General features: G+C 43.1%; 1 protein-coding gene across 1 annotated transcript; it reads left to right on the top strand.

Moving 5' to 3' along the window:
• The first annotated feature begins 327 nt into the window (after positions 1 to 327).
• Positions 328 to 5,816, top strand: LOC149164000 (uncharacterized). Its single transcript, XM_089429334.1, has 3 exons — positions 328 to 638; positions 1,595 to 2,258; positions 2,361 to 5,816. Exons 1-3 carry the CDS (start codon positions 328 to 330, stop codon positions 5,814 to 5,816), a joined length of 4,431 nt encoding a protein of 1,476 aa, XP_089285460.1.
• Positions 5,817 to 18,243: the final 12,427 nt, after the last annotated feature.

Consider the following 18,243-nt stretch of genomic DNA (forward strand, 5'->3'; position numbering starts at 1 on the left):
TGAGACCCATCATTGTTTTACAGCTGAGGTAAAACACAGACCCTCCATTCCAAACAACGTTAATGATTGGCAAGTATTTGAGGATGACAAGAAAATAAACCATTTTTTAACTCTGCAACAAGAATTTGCAGGGGGTTCCCGTTTTTTTTTTTTTTCGGCTCTCGCTCTGCTCCCGTCCGCCCCTTCGCGCGCCTCTGCTCTTGCCCTAGCCCCCAGGCTCTGCCTGGCCGGGCCTCTGCGCTCTTCCTTCAGCGGGCTCTCTGCGTGGTCCCATCCGGGACCTGCTGCATGCCGCCTTAACCTCTTGTGGTCTTCAGCGGGCCTGCAATGGCAGGATCCGCTTCCCCCCTCCCCGACTCAGGGACCCCTGAAGAAATCTTTGAATCTCTGCTGTCTGCTTCTTCCGATCCCAGGCCCCGCCCCTCCCAAACTAAGTTCATTAAAAAGCTAGATGAAATGCCAGAAGTGATTCTTCCCCCCTCTCTGCCAAGGAAGTCAGCAATAGCTCTTGCGGAAAGAGGCCTCGTTGGCCAGTTCACTGGGCTCTGGCCATCGCCAAGAACCGTGCAAAAATGGGTGGAGCGCAACTGGAGCTCTATGATTCAAGGAAAGATCGCCATCAGATTCGTTGGTCGCGGGTATTACACTTTCTTGTTCGAGTCAAAAGATGATAAGAACCTCATATTCCGTAATGGCCCCTATTTCATGGACACAAGAGGACTCTATCTGAACAAATGGACACCGGACTTCGATCCGGAAATGGATATCCCAAACGCAGTCCCTGTCTGGGTGCGCCTCCCACATTTGCCGCTCCACTGCTGGGGGGATGAATCTGTCAAAGCCATAGGCAATGCACTTGGTAAATATATCGACAGATCGGAACCGAGAGAAAATATGCATGCATGCGCAAGAATATGTGTAGAGGTCGACTTAGGGAAAGGTCTACCAGAAGCCATCAAGATCAGGGTGGAAAAATGGATGCACATTCAGCAGCTGGACTACGAACAACTTCCCTTCAAATGCAAGGTATGTCACGAGTATGGTCATTTTGCAAATAGATGTAGCAAGTTAAAAACAAAATAAGTAGAAAATAATGAGGAAACTGCAGAGGGAGCATGGGAACATGTTAAAAGGAAAAAACCCTCTGCTAACCAGGGCCCTAACTCCTCAGTTCCCCAGCCCTCAAGCATCCCTCCCCCCCCTCCTCCTCCCCCTCCCCCCTCATCCTTCCCCTCATCCTCGAACCCCTTTGAATCTTTAGCAGCTGAAACCCCCCCCTCCCCTCCTCAGTCCCCTCGCCCAATCTCTCCCCGCTCTTCCCCTCCACCCTCTCCACCCCCCACCATAGAAGGAATCCTTAATAGAAACAAAGCCAAAGAGGCCAACCAGCCTTCTGACCCCCCGAGAAAAGTTGGCAGGAAATCAAACAAAGAACTCAGGGATGAGACAGCTGCAAAGGAGATGGCAACTGGAACCCAGCAACCGTTGGACTCTTATTTAGGCAGGGTAAAAGGAAGTGGTGAAAAATCAAGGGAGAAGTCCGGATCCCACCCCACAACTGGTAAATAATGAATTTGGTCTCTTGGAATTGTAGAGGGATGGGTTCTTCCCCAAAGCTAAAAGAAATCAAGGACCTTCTAAACCGGGAACAGCCGGACATCCTTCTTCTTCAAGAGACCAAAATGACTGAACAGGAATTCCTTCACCAAACACAAAGGTTCAAAAATTACACAGGTCTATCAAAGGGCTCAGATGGGGCATCTGGAGGAATTGGAACACTATGGAACAAAAACAGCTGGGACATCCTCAACGCTCATAAATGTTCTTGGTGGATTAGAACAGACTTAAAATGCAAAAGCTCGCAGGAAACTTACCACATATTCAACATTTATGCGCCCAACCAGTACAGGGACAAAGCTAGCTGTTGGAACACTATAGAACAGGATGTCAACGCTCTTCAAAGCAACCGATTAATTCTAGGGGGAGACATGAATCTCATAAGGAATGTGGACGAGAAATACGGTGGAAGCTACCACGCTGACCCATCAAGAGATAAGTTAGAAACCATTATCCAGCTCTTTAACTTATTAGACACTCCTCTGTCAAATGGGAAATATACATGGTCCAATAAAAGAACAGGAGCTCACAATATCAAAGAGAGGCTGGATAGATTCCTTATCCAGGAAAGCATTGCTAGTAACTTCCATTCTATCAGATGCCAGGTCATCCATGGTACAGCCTCGGACCATAAGCCCGTGGTACTCAAGCTGGACAAAGGCATAAACCTTGGCCCCCTCCCTTTCAAATACAATAAATGATGGGACCTTCATGAAGAATTTCGTTCCCTGGTTCAATCCCAGTGGGCCAAGGAAGTAATTGGGTCACCTTATTTCGTGTGGGAAACAAAATTGAAGCAGCTCAGGGCAGTTATAAAGCAATGGGCTAGGGACCGGGCAGCACTAGATACGAAAAAGAAAAATGATCTGTTAGCAGAGATGGAGCAATGGCACAAGGAAAAAGAACAAACTCAATATACAGCCGAGGATCTTGAGAAGGAAAAAACTCTATACAAGGAGCTATACAGGCAAAATCGCGCCGAGGAAGAGGAACAAAGACAAAAATCCCGCTGCCTGTGGTTGAAGGCGGGGGACAAAAATACTTCTTTTTTCCATAACAGCATTAAAATCAGAAGAGCCATTAATCAAATTGACAAAATCGAAGTGGAAGGACGTGAGCTGAAAGGGCAAGAAGAAATAAAGCAGGCAGCTTATGATCATTTTAAAGATCTTCTTACAGCAGACCCCCAACCCTATATCAGCGAGGACTTTCTCAATATTATAGAGACCAAAATAACCGAGAACCATAACAAGGAGCTTGAACAAGGCCCCACAGAAGAAGAAATCAAGGAGGCCATCTTCAACATGCAGCAAGATAAGGCGCCGGGGCCGAACGGCTTCACAATTGCTTTTTACAGGCAACATTGGGATACTATAAAAAAGGATTTGGTTAGAATGATAAAGAATGTCTTCAGAAATCATAAGTTGGGGGAAAACACAAAATCCTCTCATATAGCTTTGATTCCCAAGGAAGCTAACCCGAAAACCTTTGATAGATTTCGCCCCATCTCGCTCTGCAATGTCTCATACAAGATAATCACAAAAATGCTAGCCAATAGACTAAAGAAATTCCTCCCCCTTCTAATCGCTGAAAATCAGGGAGGCTTCGTCCCAAGCAGGCAAATCATAGACAATGTCATCATAGTCCAGGAAGCTATTCACAGCAGTCTCAATAGAGGAGAGAGGGGTATGATTATCAAACTGGATATGGCAAATGCATTTGATAGGGTGGACCACTCATTCCTAAGAGCAGTTCTCAAAAAATTTGGCTTCTCTTCCAACTTCATCAGCATCATCTGTGGGTGTATATCCAACACATGGACAGCTCCTTTGGTCAATGGCCGCCCCAGTAATTACTTCAGAAGCACCAGAGGGCTAAGGCAGGGCTGCCCCCTCTCCCCCTTCCTTTTCATTCTCATAGCTGAGACCCTTAGTGTTCATCTAGAAAACCTTCGCCAGAAAAAAGAAATTACAGGCATCCGCATTGAAAGGGGAATCAAGGAGATAAATCATTCGCTCTTCGCGGATGACACCTTGCTCATTGGGGGAGCCTCTAGTCTGATGGCAAGGAGGTTCAAAAGAGTCCTGGACGATTTTCTTCTAGCATCCGGAGGCAAACTAAACAACAGGAAATGCAAAATTTATACTTGGAATGTCCCCCTCCTGATACAACAAAGAATCTCTCAGATTCTTGACATTCCTCTTCAAAGAAACTGGAGTTCCTTTACTTATCTAGGCTTACCCTTGGCAAAAGAACACATCAAAGGTGAAGTTTGGACAAAACATATAGAAAAAATGAGGGGTCTCCTCCAGAGCTGGGGTGTCTCTTGGTTGAATCTTGCTGGCAGAACTGTTCTTATAAAGGCCGTCCTTTCAGGCCTCCCAACTTATCAATATGCGGTAATTATGGCTCCTGCTAGCATACATAAACATATGGAGCTCATCATGAGAAGCTTTCTCTGGCAAGGTGGGAAACAGGACACAAAGAAATTCAGCCTTGTCAATTGGGAGCAAGTCACTTTGCCTTATGAAAAAGGGGGTCTGTCCATTAAAATTCCAAGCCTCTTTAATCAGGCTCTGGGTCTCAAACTGATCTGGAAGATCCTCACAGGAAATGGCTCTTGGTGGGTGGAGACCATCAAAAGAAAATATTTGAACGGCCCAACCTCCAACATTCTTAACGATCAAATTGCAGATCGGCCCTGCACCCCAGTTTGGCGATTGATTAAAAAAGTCCTACCCCATTTCCGAGAAAATGTCTCCAAAATCCCAGGCAGTGGAAGGAGCACAAAAATATGGTCTGATAGAATTATGGGGGCCAGCACACGAAATTCGCAACAAGAATTCAGCCCTTTACAAGAATGGATGGAAGAACGAAACATAACCACCTTGTTTGACATCTCCTCTTGGACTCAAAACAGATGGAGTGACTGGAGAGAGCTAAATCTTCCTCAGGATCTCAGAGACCTTTGGCACAAATTGAAGCTTTCTCTCTCTGGCTCTGCCCCAATCAATAAAGAGATGGAGGATAGATATGTTTGGGACACCTGTGGGGGCAGCTTCACAGTGAAAGAGGGATACAAATCATTGCAAAATAAGACTCCCACAGTCAAGTGGCATCTGCACTCAGCAGCCTGGAAGAATGAATGCATTCCTAAAGTAAAACACTTCAACTGGGCTCTCTTAAAAGGAAAGATCTTAACAGCGGAAAACTTGAGAAAAAGAGGCATCCAAGGCCCCTCGATTTGCTGTTTCTGTAGAGCAGAGGAGGAGTCAATTCATCACTCCTTCCTTCGCTGTCCTTTCGTACAAAGCTGTTGGAACCAATTAATCAGCCCTTTGGAACGGAGGGGAAACTATGAGCAGGTACATAATCTCCAGCAAAACTGGAAGAAAGACTACCCTCTGCCCAGAAAAGGCAAGACTAACCTTATCAGAATTTGGAATTGCATCCCGGCTACTCTAAGCTGGAATATTTGGTTAGCAAGGAATCATCATGTTTTCGAAAATGGGCAGCCAAAGATGGATCAGATTGTTGCAAAGACCATAGCAGGTATCGCTGAAACTCTAAGCGCAAACCATATAACTCCCCCAAACCAACAAGGCTGGACTCAAGATGAAAAGGACTGGTATAACAGATTCAACATTTGCCACTCCCAAAGTTCTCCCCCTCAGCTCAAAATATCGCAGAGACACCATAATTGGAAGCTTAGAGGACAAAAGGCAGAGATAAACAATTGGCTCCTAGCTCAGAACCGCCCCCTTCTCTTCTTCGGCGGGGCTTCAAAAAATAACCCCGGGAGTGCTGGAGCTGGTGGAATAATCAAAGATCACAAGGGGACCCTCTTATGCAGTTATGAATGGGGACTCGGGTGCGCCTCCAACAACGTGGCGGAAGCCTACAGTCTGTTGTTAGGGACTGAAATTCTTCTCAGGTTAGGTATGAGGAATGCTATGATCATTGGAGACTCGGCCATCATCATCGCCTCCATGACCACAGGTAAGGAGTTTACAAAGGCAAGCCTAAACAGCATCAGAATGAGGATAACTGACAACATCAAAAACTTGGGACAAGTCACCTTCATGCACGTCTTAAGGGAGAACAATGTGGAGGCGGATATTTTAGCCAACAGAGCAGTTAACAGGCCTCAAGGACAAGTTAGCGAAAATGACAGAGTATCTGACAAGGCAATACCGTAAGGGACAGAAGTGGCAGTTCGGGCAACAGAATTGTTACATCCAAATGAATCATAAATCCCATCACTCCTCAGGATCCAGGTCCCTCATCTTTCCCCTCCCCTTCTCTCCGCCGTCGCCCACCCCGTCCCTCGTCCTCAGCCCCCTGCTCCCCCATCCTCCTCGTGATCCCTCCTCCGACTTGTCGGGTATCCGTCCCCTCCGCACTCTTGAAGCCTGCTCAAATCCGCAGGCGGATCCTGTCTCAGATAATTTTATATTGCCCCCTCATCATAGCAGGCAGCCCCCTTTCCTTTATATTCCCCCCCTGGCCCCTCCTTTTCACAGATCATCCTGGAAGATCCAGAATCAGTCGAGTAAAGCAGTAAGTTCTGAGAAGAGCAGCTTTGGAAGTACCCAGTCCTCCCATTCACCGGATTGCAGAATCAGCAACCAGAGGGATCATCCGCCCCTTCCCTCAGAGATCAGGTATAAAGCAAATCGTTTCATTGGCATTTGTTCACTAACTTGTGCTCTCCCAGTTATGGCAGAAAACAGACAACAGAATGAGGCTCAGGGCGGCGAGGCGCGTAGAGGAAACCCGCTGGACAGGGTGCTAGCCAACGACACCTGCACCATCTGTCAGGATCATTGCTCCACGATTGCACGCTTAGTAAAACACCTCAATGAACTGCGCGAGGACTTCATTGCCGACAGCAGATCTAAGCGCAAGAAGTTGGAGAAACGCAAAAAGGAAGTAGAGGCTCTCAAGGATAAGTGCGAGCATCTGGAAGAGGCTGTTAAGCACATACAAAGCCTCACGGAGAGTATGCAGGCCGAAGCCTCTACTAAGGACAGCCAGAAGGATCAGCAGAAGGAAGACCAGATGGAGGACACTGTGAATCAGTTTTGGTGTTAATCTCATGACAAGCAAATTTTGTCTTATAGACGGCCTGTTTGTTAGACAGTACAGTAGATATCTCTTTCAAAATATTTTACTCCAGCTAAAACTACAGAAGTCAAGGGCTGCGTCCCTTCTTTTGGACTTCTCTACTTTCTATTCTCACGCACCTTATGTAACTCTCCCTGCTTAATGCAGTTTTTTAGAATACATGAGTAGACGACCTTGTAAAAAAAAAAACAAGAATTTGCAGGATTAAATATTGACACTGATAGAGCAAGTCAATCACAAATACTTGAAAGAGCAAGTCCATCACAAATACAGTTTCAAAAGATTACTCACCCAATATCACCTAAAACAGCAAAACAAATGTTAAATCCAACTATTTTCAACAAGGACAACATTCAGCAAATTCAATCAATCAATTGTGAAAAAGTGGCGAATGCTGAAACTGAAATCATAGAGCTGAAAGACAATTTTATACCGACAGGCCTAACTCCACTAGAGGACATCTTTGATTCAAATGATATTCCCAGAAAACCAAAAATGCAGCCCTTAAATGCAGCCATTGAAGAATGCAACATTGGTACCATTGACAAGCCCAAAATAATTAAATTGTCTGCTTCTTTACCTCCTGACCAAAAGCCTAAATACATTGACCTCTTTAAAGAGTTCCAGGATGTTTTTGCATGGAGTTACGAGGACCTAAAGTCCTATGACACCTCTGTTATCCAGCATACCATCCCTCTCAAGCCTGATCAAAAGCCCTTTAAACAAAAACTGAGGAGAATCAATCCAATGCTTCTCCCAGCAATGGAACAAGAGGTACAAAAAATGTTCAAGGCAGGCATCATAGCACCAATCAGATTCTCTGAATGGATCTCCAACTTAGTCCCTACAAGAAAGAAAACTGGTGAAATAAGGTTGTGTGTGGACCTAAGAAATCTGAACCAAGTATCCCTCAAGGACAATTATCCCTTACCCAAGATGGATCACATTCTCCAAAGAGTGGTAGGGGCCTCAAGGATCTCATTACTGGATGGATTTTCAGGCTTCAATCAAATCCTGGTACACCCTGATGATCAAGACAAAACGACATTCACAACCCCATGGGGAACCTTCAAATATGTAAAAATGCCTTTTGGATTGAAAAATGCAGGGGCAACATTTCAAAGAGCCATGGATATTGCTTTTGCCAAAGAGATTCATGAATTTTTAGTCATTTACTTAGATGACCTTACACCTTTCTCAAAATCAGACCAAGAACATATAAAACATTTGAGACAGATCTTCCTAAAATGCAGAAAATATGGAATTTCCTTGAATCCCAAGAAATCCCTGTTTGGTTTAGAGGAAGGTAAATTATTGGGCCACATCATTTCTAAAGATGGCATTAGGATAGATCCAGATAGGATACAAGCTATCCTACAAATGCCCCACCCAAGAAATGTCAAAGAACTGCAAGGATTCTTGGGAAAAATCAATTTCTTGAGAAGGTTTATCCCAAACTTAGCAGAACTAATCAGATTATTAAATAACATGCTAAAGAAAGATTCAAAAGTCAAATGGACTGTTGAAGCCAATCAAGCCTTTGAAGGTATAAAACTGGCCCTTACCCAAACCCCAGTGTTGACCAATCCTCAGTTTGACAGAGAATTTATCATTTTCTCTTTTGCCTCCCAGCATACTATTGCTGCTGTTTTGTTACAAAAAGATGACCAAGGAAATGAAAAACCAATTGCTTTCTTTAGCAGAGCTCTTAGAGATGCACCTTTAAAGTATCAAATCATGGAAAAGCAGGCTTATGCTTTGGTCAAGGCCATTAAGGACTTTAGGATTTACATCCTTTATTCACATGTTATAGCTTATGTACCAAGTCCTATTGTCAAAGACATTCTCACCCAAGAAAATTTAGAGGGCAGAAGAGGAAAATGGATTGCCAACATTTTGGAATTTGATATTGATATAAAACCTACAAAACTGATAAAAGGGCAAGGTTTGGCCAAACTAATGACGGAAGCAAACTTCCAAGCCTTAGACATCAACCAGCTGGACAGTGAACCGGAGTTGGTGACTCCAAAGATCAATGTAGCCTTTGAACAATCCCCTTGGTACTCTGATATATGTTATGTATTGCAAAACCTGTGTGCTCCCCCAGGATTGTCCAGAACTAAATGTAGGTTCTTAAAAATGAAAGCTTCTAAATTCTGTGTTATAAATGGAAATCTATTGTGGAAAAACCATGAAGGCATATTGCTAAACTGCCTAATTGAGAATGAAACTGACAATATCATAAAGGAATTTCATGCAGGAGACTGCGGTGGACACTTGTACTGGAAGTCCACTGTGGATAAAATACTAAGGGCTGGTTACTACTGGCCCACCATGTTCTCTGATGTCAAGAAATTCACTACCTCATGTCATAAATGTCAAGTGTTTGAGGGAAAGAGACAGTTGCTGCCACTTCCCTTAAGACCTATTGCAACAGAGAGACCTTTTCAACAATGGGGCTTGGATTTCATTGGGGAAATTCATCCCTCATCTTCAGGCCAACATAGATGGATTTTAACAGCCACAGACTACTTCACTAAGTGGATTGAAGCTGTTCCATGCAGACAAGCAAATGATTCCACTATCATTCAGTTCTTGGAGAACAACATTTTGGCTAGATTTGGATGCCCTGACAAAATAATAACAGACAATGCTGCTGCTTTCAGATCCAAGAAAATGGTGAACTTCTGCCACAAATTTCACATTACTTTAGGCCATTCTACTGCATACTATCCCCAAGGTAATGGCCTTGCTGAGTCATCAAATAAAAGTCTGGTAAACATCATAAAGAAAGTACTAGAAGAGAACAAAAAGAATTGGCATAAGAAGCTTGTCAATGCTCTATGGGCAGATAGACTAACAACCAAGAGATCAATTGGGACCAGCCCATATGAGTTGGTTTATGGATTAGAAGCCAAGTTTCCTTCATCACTAGGGATACCTGTTATGAAGCTTCTTCAAGAAAGCCAAGCTGAACCAAATGATATGCAAAGAAGAATTAATCAAATCATATGTTTACAACAAACTAGAGACCAAGTCTTCAGCAGAGTTCAAGTCCTACAAGAAAAATTAAAGAAGGCCTTTGACAGAAGAACTAAGGCAGAAGATTTCAACATTGGTGACAAAGTCCTCAAGTGGGATTCAAGAAGAGAAGATAAGGGAAAACATGGAAAATTTGATTCCCTTTGGAGAGGACCATTTTCTGTCCAAGCAGTACAAGGAAACAACACTTATTTCCTTAAAAGTCTCAATGAAACTGATTTGGATGAAGGTCCTGTGAATGGCAGGATGTTGAAGCACTACTTTGAATATCACCCATAAGTGCACCCTGAGTTTTCCCTTGTACATATTCAGATGTATATATTATTTTCTCTCAACATGTAAAAATGCAATTTCTCAAAGTTTTCTTAAACTACCAGCAAAAGGTAAATAGAATCAGAGGTCTACCAAGAAGAGAAGCACACAATTTTGGCATTTCAAAGCAGCAAACTTCAAGATTGGCAAAAGCAGTTAAGGGGCAAGGCAATCTGACCTGCTGTTCTTGGTCTTTCAAATGAAAAACCATCCCCATGTGGAGCCACTGTTAGCTACCTATACCAATAGGTTTCATATTTCATGATTGACATTGAAAAGGTCCAAATATGCTCTCCTTTGATGATGCAAAGATCACATATTTCCAAGACAATACAATCTGTGCTTGTAGCTTGATGTGGACTCAATTTTTGATGGATGGTCCAATAGCCTAATCTGGATCATGCCATGTTTAAATTTTCTGTTGTAGAATAGAGAAAGAAGTTTGTCCAAACTGTCTAATCTTGGCAGACAAGTAGTTTAGGTAGAGAAGAAAGGTTCCCAACAACTTAATCTGGGACCTTGGAAGAAATAAGGGTAGGAGTAGATAGAGAAACAAAAGAAAAAGCCAAAGAAAAGAAAAGGCACACAAAGGGTTTGCAAGTCTAAATGCACCCTCCAAGAAGAAACAAAAAATGCTAGGCAAAGTAGCTGGGTAAGTAGATGGGGTTGCAGAAGTGATATTCATTTCAGATTTAACCTTGATGGTCAAGATGAGAAAAGCAAAGCAAAGAAGCATGTCTAACCTCCCTTCTTCCCCTTTTCCCATTTGTTACTAACATCCCCTCATCAGTTGAGATTCATGGAAGGACTTATGGTTTCATGGAGGTTCTTCATCCTTTAAAGGCCACATTTCTTGTCTAAGATTCTTTTCATTTTGATCTACTCCCTAAACTAAGTGAGTTTCAAATAAACTTAGTGATATCCCCCCTCATCCACTCATTTCATCCATATTAACCACTAATTTTATTATATAAATCCCCTATCTTACCCTTTCCCTAGTATTATAACACCATGGTGTATAAACCCCAAACATTGTATAAATATCCCTCCCCTTGGCATTATAGCCATATGTCTTCTGTCAGGGATCAAAATGGCATCTGGTCACTTTGTTGAACCTAAGTCTAACCCCCTCCCCTCTTCTGAATCCATTTGGCCCATTAAACCTTCGTTTGTAAAGAAAAACCTTATAAAAACCCCCTCCTACCCATAAACCCCTTTGAAATTGTGAAATAACCCAAAAACCCACCTTTTGCCGCTTAACCAAAGTATCCGCCCGCATTGTTATATTTCCAAAATACATTGAAAAACATTGTAAAACACCATATCCTAATGTTTTCCGCCGGGCATACATTCCAAAGCAAATAATAAATTAATCCCGCCCCCCATCCGTATGGTCCGATCACATCACTCTTCCGTCAACCATTGAATCGGACCCATGTGATCCGACGGCCCTCATTCACATCGGAACGGCCCCGACGTCCGACAGATACCTCCCGATATCTGTCAGAAGGTGACGTCAGGCGCCCGCCACGCGCCTTCCCCACAATGCATCGGAGGTACGCCTGACACATTCCACCTCCGTAGCTATAGCGGTGCGATATAAAACCGCTAAACGTTTCCGGTTTCGGTCGATCCGCTCATCCAACGTCATCCCCACGTCATTGCCACCCTGCCGTCGCGTCAGCATCTTTGTCCGCCCCTGCACCAACGTGTCTGCCACCGCATCATCCCCGTGGACCAATCGCAACATGCCACGTCACCATATGACGTCAAGCTGACGTCATCCGACCTTGACCCCACCCGATGACATCATGCTGACGTCATCCCAAAAAGGCGCCAAAGTCCCAAAAATCCATATTTAGGCCAATTTTTGCATTTTTTCACACTTTCTGCCGCAAGAGCTGTTGCTTTCTCTGCATGATTTTACGTCCAAAGTATACCACCTTTGCTCAAATCGACTCGGAAACGTCCAGCGCGCTATTTCCACAGTCATTCGTGACCATTGTTCGCTCTTCACCAGGTATTCTCCATTGCAAATTCTCCATATGCCTATTTTGTCTGTGAATTCCCTCAAAAGAGCTTAAACGACAAAGAACTTGCAAAATTCACCGGCGAAATCTTGGTGCCTATCCCCCATTTACAACTGTGAGCTCGAAAAACACCAGCTGAGCCTTGTTTGCCCATACTTTCACAAAAACTGCACTTTGTTCGCGCAATCGCGAAACAATTTACTCAAATTGCACCTACCTGTTAAAAAGATAGATTGAGACCACACATTGGTCTTATTTTCACTTTAAACAGTATTTCAATTGCTGCAGCTGTTTCACTCACCCTCTGTTCCATCCAATTCACATTTCTCCCTCAAAGAAAATTCTTTCTGTTGCTCTGCATAGCAACTCTAACCATAATTCTAGGAGAAGTCATGGATCCACCAGTAGCTCATATAGCGTTGAACGTTGCTCCATTGAATGCCCCTCAGAGAGAGTTAGAATGGCAGCCTCTGGCAGACATGGACTATCAGATTTCATAGGAAAATCTGATGAGGACCAAGTTCCATATCCACCTGCTCAATGAATTAAAGGCCAAGCATGAGACTGGAACAGATGTGCTGGGTATATGGGAGTCTTTCCTCCCTATTTTCAAACTCCCTCGGGTCAGACAATTCCCTGATTTGATCCATCTGTGTGCTGAAAACTATGACCCCACTCAGAGGGCAGTTCTTGACCCTTCAGGCTCAGTTGTGTTTTATATCACCCCAGAAGCTATCAAAGATATGCTCTGCTTCAGGACTGAGAAGAAATTGGTCCCTCTATCACTTGTAGACCTGATAAACCGAGGAGCCAGAATGACAGATGCTCAGGTCGCCAAATGGAATTAGTTGTACATTGCCTCTGACTCTGTGAAGTATCCTCCTATCAATCAAGTATACCTCAACCAACTGGGCAGAGATCTTGCAGACATGATTAGTCCCATTTTGGGCTACAACTCAATTGAGTTTGTTGATCAGACTGTGCTGATAATAATGCTCATGTTTTCCCCTGGCAAGTCTCCTATCTGCTATGACTATGCCACCTATATAGCAGACAAAATACATGAGCAACTAATGAACCTGGCAAGAGAAAGATTGTTCAGATACACCTCTTACATTTACCACTTAATCCTATATCATCAATATCAGAAGTTCTCTTTTCCAATCAAAAGAGTGGATGCCCAAGGCAATCCAAGATCAGTGGTCTATTGGTCCTCTGTTTTTCACACTAGATCTGAGTCTCCTTATACTTATTGTGAGTTCATAGATCTCTTCATCCACCTAGCTATGTCCATGATGATGAGCTCACCTCCTCCAAGACTCACTGATGACATGCAAAGGATCCTGCAGTTATCCAAAACATACAGCATTGGGGACTGGTATTTTTACCAGAACCACACCGTCATCAGGATATATGGGTGTGAATTTCCTCCCTACAGACTACCCAAATATGTGCCTATGAGGCTGTTTGCCCTGGAGTACTTCAGGCAATTTGGCAATGTTGATGTGCTTCACTTTTCAGGCAAAGGCAAGAAAGCACAGTTGAAGGTCAGGAACCAGCTTGGCCACTTTATCTATAACCAGAGGGAGGAAGGTTGGAGAGAAGCAGACAGGATGCTTCAGTCCCTCGGCCTTCAAACCAGTTTCCTTTGGAAACCTTATGACCCCAACCACTTCATCACGATGAGAAGGCTCAAATATAAGTTGTCTGCCTATGATCATGTGAAGATTCCTCATATTTAAAAACATGCAAACCAAGCAAAATGGAGGAGAGGAACCCTAGAAGAGCCTATGACACAAGAAGAGTTGAATCAAAGAGCGGTGAGGAATCTAAAGAAGATGGCTGACCTTGAACTTTGTTCACAGGTGTTTTCCCTTCCAAGCACACAAGTGGGAGCAGCTGCATCCTCCTCGACTGTAAATCAGCAAGCACCCAAAGCCACCGAAGATATATCTAGCAAAGGCAAGGAAAAGGAAATGGAGACCAAACAACCACCTCATGAGAGGGTGTAGCAACAGCAGCAGCAGGTAGAACAACAACAACAACAGGAATTACAGCAAGAAGAAGGGCAGCATGACAAAGAGCAGCCCCCACAGCAAGAAGGAGCCGTTGAGGCCCCAATTTTCATGGAACAGCAGCCGCAAAACACGGTGCCTCCTAGGCAAGAAACATTAGTTGATGCATCAATCCTCCAAACTCCACAAAAGGAGGATACTAGCAGAAAAAGGGATAGAGAGACTCCCTTGACCACATCAATAAGTCATGGAGAGAAAAGACAGAGCTTAATTCCTTTCTTTGAAGAGGAAATGCCAACAGGGCAGTCTCTGGGCATAGGCCCACCTAGCAGGGAAGTATCTGCAAGTTCCTTCCAAGAGGAACAGAACAGAACTGTAAGAGGAGAAGTCAGCTCCTCTAGCCAGCAGAGAGAGGGTGAACTGAGCATTAAACAGCAGTTCATAGACATAAAGAAAAGGAATGAGCCCATAAGAATACAGCTGTACAATCATTTGCTGAAGATGGCTCCTACTAACCAGCAGAGACTAATGTCTGCCTTTGATGTAAGTGAGGGCAAGATGATCATGAGCCACTTCATGCCAACTACTTTGCAGCCACAGTCCCCTTCAGATTACTTGAGGACCAATCTTGAGGTCCTTGCCAAGGACATCCACCCAATGGATAAAATTGAATTACATAAGCAAACGGGTGAGATGGTGTATGCTTCCTTGGCAGACAAAACATTGGACAATTACAGGCTGGAAAATAGCCTTAATAATACAGCCGCCCAACTTGAGTTGGAAAGGGCATCCTCACAAGCTAAGGACAACAGAATTAGGTCCTTAGAAGATATAATTATAGAGATTGGGCATGATCCCAAAGATATTAAGGGTATACAGGAAATATTGAAGTTGAGGGATGCAGACATGGCAGCCTTGAAGAGAAAGATCAAAATGCCAGCCACAATTCACCCTCAAACAGATGAGGTTGCCCAGCAGAGGCATGATAAAGATGCCACAGATTTGCTGGTATCCCTATATAAGCAACTAATCCACACTCAAGAAAAGCTGGGAGAATCAGAGGCTGCACAGGCAGCATTACAGGCAGCTTTGAAGCAAAGAGAAGAAGGTCAGACCTCCCAGCCTCCTCCTAAAGTAATAAACCTTGAGGAAACTGCTCCAATTACTGTTCCTCCTCCTCAACAAGCAGAACAGGCAGCAACATCCACTTCAGCAGCACCACCAGCAACAGAGCAGGCCCAAAGTTTGGACATGCAAAAGCTGAGGAATGAGATCCAGGCCCTGGAAGCTCAAATGACAGAACTGAATGAGACTAGGGATAAATTGGCCAAAGTGAATGACAGATATGACAAATCCAAGCAAGCTGTGGCAGAGAAGGGCAGGGAGGTAAAAGCCCTCAAAGACAGGATGAAAGAGCTAGAAAATGAGCTCAAGTTGGATAAGGTCGTGGTTGGGCTTAAGGCAATGCTATGGGCTAACATTGGCCAGTCTATTACTGACCAATGGCAGTACATCGAGACAATCCATGAGCAGTTAGAGCTCATTCCAAAAGCACACACTGAAATTCATAGATCAAGGGCTGCTCTAGGCAAGATGCCTGAAGTTGCCACCAGGATGATTCAACAATAGGACAAGCACTCGGTTGGCTGCCATGGGAATTTCAAACAGAACTGAGCACATTCAGTTAATCAAGAGGGTTCTCACACTGAGAAACTTAGTGCAGACATTGGAAAGAAGAACCCAGGATATGCAGACTGAGGTGAACAGGTTTTTGGAGAAGTTTCAGGTGTTAGAAAACAGAGGGCTCCCTAGCTTACTGAACAGCGCAGGGAGACTGTTCACACATGAGCAGTATGCCAAAAGAGTCAATACATTTGCCACAAGCCAAATCAATGAAAAGCCCAGCAGCTCAGAGGAAACAGGGCCAGCCACAGGACAGACTATCTACAACAAAGTAGAAAGTTTATTCTTCATAGTGAATGAGATCAAACACCTGTTTGAGGCAGCTCCCAATTTTTATAAGTATACAGAGGCAGAGGAGACTATGGATGCAATTCTCAGGCATCAACTACCTACACTAGAATGGTGGACCAAGGCCATACAAACTATTTTATAAACAGGGTGCCATTCAACAAATTTTGTTCATGGAAAATGTAAACTGCCATATACAGGACAGTTTAAAAGAATCAGCATGCATTAAAGATTAAAGCTGAGCCAACTCATCAAAAATTTCGGCCAACGAAGCAAAGTAGGAAGCTACAGGTGTCCAGGCCGAAAAGCTACAGCAGAACAGCTCCAAAAGCGCATTTCACAGCATTTATGCAGATCACTCCAACCGACTCAGTGGCCTCCAAAGGCCAAAATATCTTCTGACAAAGCATTAAGATGCATTTACTTTGTATTCAATGATGTAATAACTTTCTGATCTAAATATCTTGAAAAGTTGGTGAAGATTTTCAAATCTGAGATAACTTAGCACTCAGATATTTTGTAACGACCGATAGTATATATTTGCCCCTCGCATAAGCTTGAGGGGTTGTTGTTGATTTCTCCTGAAGAAGTTCTTATGTTGTAATCCTTTCAGATTTTAATAAAGAAAGTGATGGAATTTCTCGGATTTCTGAAGTGTTGAATGCGTTCTGGTGTCTGTTGAAAACTGCTGGATTCCTGTGTATTTCACAATACAATAAGTTTATGTATCTCTCTTTGTTATGTATTTTCGATCTATTAAAATCCATATATGTTTTTAATTTCTAAGTGCTTGACAACAAAGAAAAAGGATAACCTTCAGGACTTATTCATGCAATACCCTGAGTTCAATCTGTGTTGTTAATGAATGTTTTTCTTCAGCTATAATCTTGATAAGTGTAATTCTTAATTGCTGCACTTTCAGAATATATCTTTCACAGTGACCTTTGTTTCAGGAATTCAAGTTTGCTCCTGTGCAACATGTTTCACTTTCACATCACCAGCTTAATAGAGAATTCTTAATTGCTTTCTGTTGGCTGACCATGCATCACCACTTAATTTTAAATTTGTTTGTTCGAGATACACAATAGGCCCTGCAGTCTGAACATCATTACTCTTGCATTTCAAAACATTTCAGAACTCTAGACTCCATTGCCCAATGATATACTATTCTCTGAACACTACACCTTGAGCCCTGAAAGAAGTCCTTCAACCAAAACATAAACGAAAACCCGAGCATAATAGCTAGCCTAAAAACACCAACAAAACAGAGACAAATCATAAAGAGAGAGCCCTCTCTGATTACAGTTTGGCTAGGAACTGTAATCCAAAGATTGGTTAGTAGTTACCCCGGCCGTATTCCCTTGGGAGTCATAGGGAACAACCTGTGTGTTAACAGACTCTTCAACTTCAACTTCATCTTAAGGAATAACTCTTTATGCATGTGGTTATCAAGCATCTCGGTATGGTTATGCACTAAATGTATCTTCTTCTTCTCATTCTCATGAGTGGCTCATTGATTCTGGAGCTTCTTATCACATGGCAAAAAACAAAGCCATGTTTTCTTCTTTAAATGATTGTAACACCAAAAATATATATGTTGGTGATGATAGATCTCTTAGTGTTGTAGGGTCTAGAACTGTTCATCTAGATAATGGTAAATTTAATGATGTATTATGTGTTCCAACCTTATCCTGTGCAACATTCTATTTGTATATCAGATAACTCATTAAGGTGAAGGTAAAACCATTGAATTTTCAACTCACGACGTTGTAATTAAGGATCTAAGAGATCTTAAACAGATTTTAGCTACTGGCATTGCTGATGATTCTACAAGGTTGTATAAGTTTAACAGCTTTGGGTCATCAACTCTTCCCTCGGTATTTGTTACTCATAATGATGAAGTGAGCAAACTTTGGCATGAGTGATTTGGTCACTTAAACTATCGCTCCCTTTAAAATCTATGTAAAGAAAATATGGTGACATGTCTTACTATGGTATCTTGCAGAGATGGTGTTTGTTCCGGATGTGTACTCGGAATACATCATCAAGATAGTTTTGAAAAAATTGCCTCTTGGGATGCTTCAACCTCTTTATATCTTTTGCATAGTTATTTATGTGGTCCACTTCTA

This window comes from Pinus tabuliformis, chromosome 5_1 (assembly GCF_031772625.1).
Source record: "Pinus tabuliformis cultivar Carrire ecotype Pingquan chromosome 5_1, CPIR1, whole genome shotgun sequence".
Lineage (NCBI taxonomy): Eukaryota > Viridiplantae > Streptophyta > Pinopsida > Pinales > Pinaceae > Pinus > Pinus tabuliformis.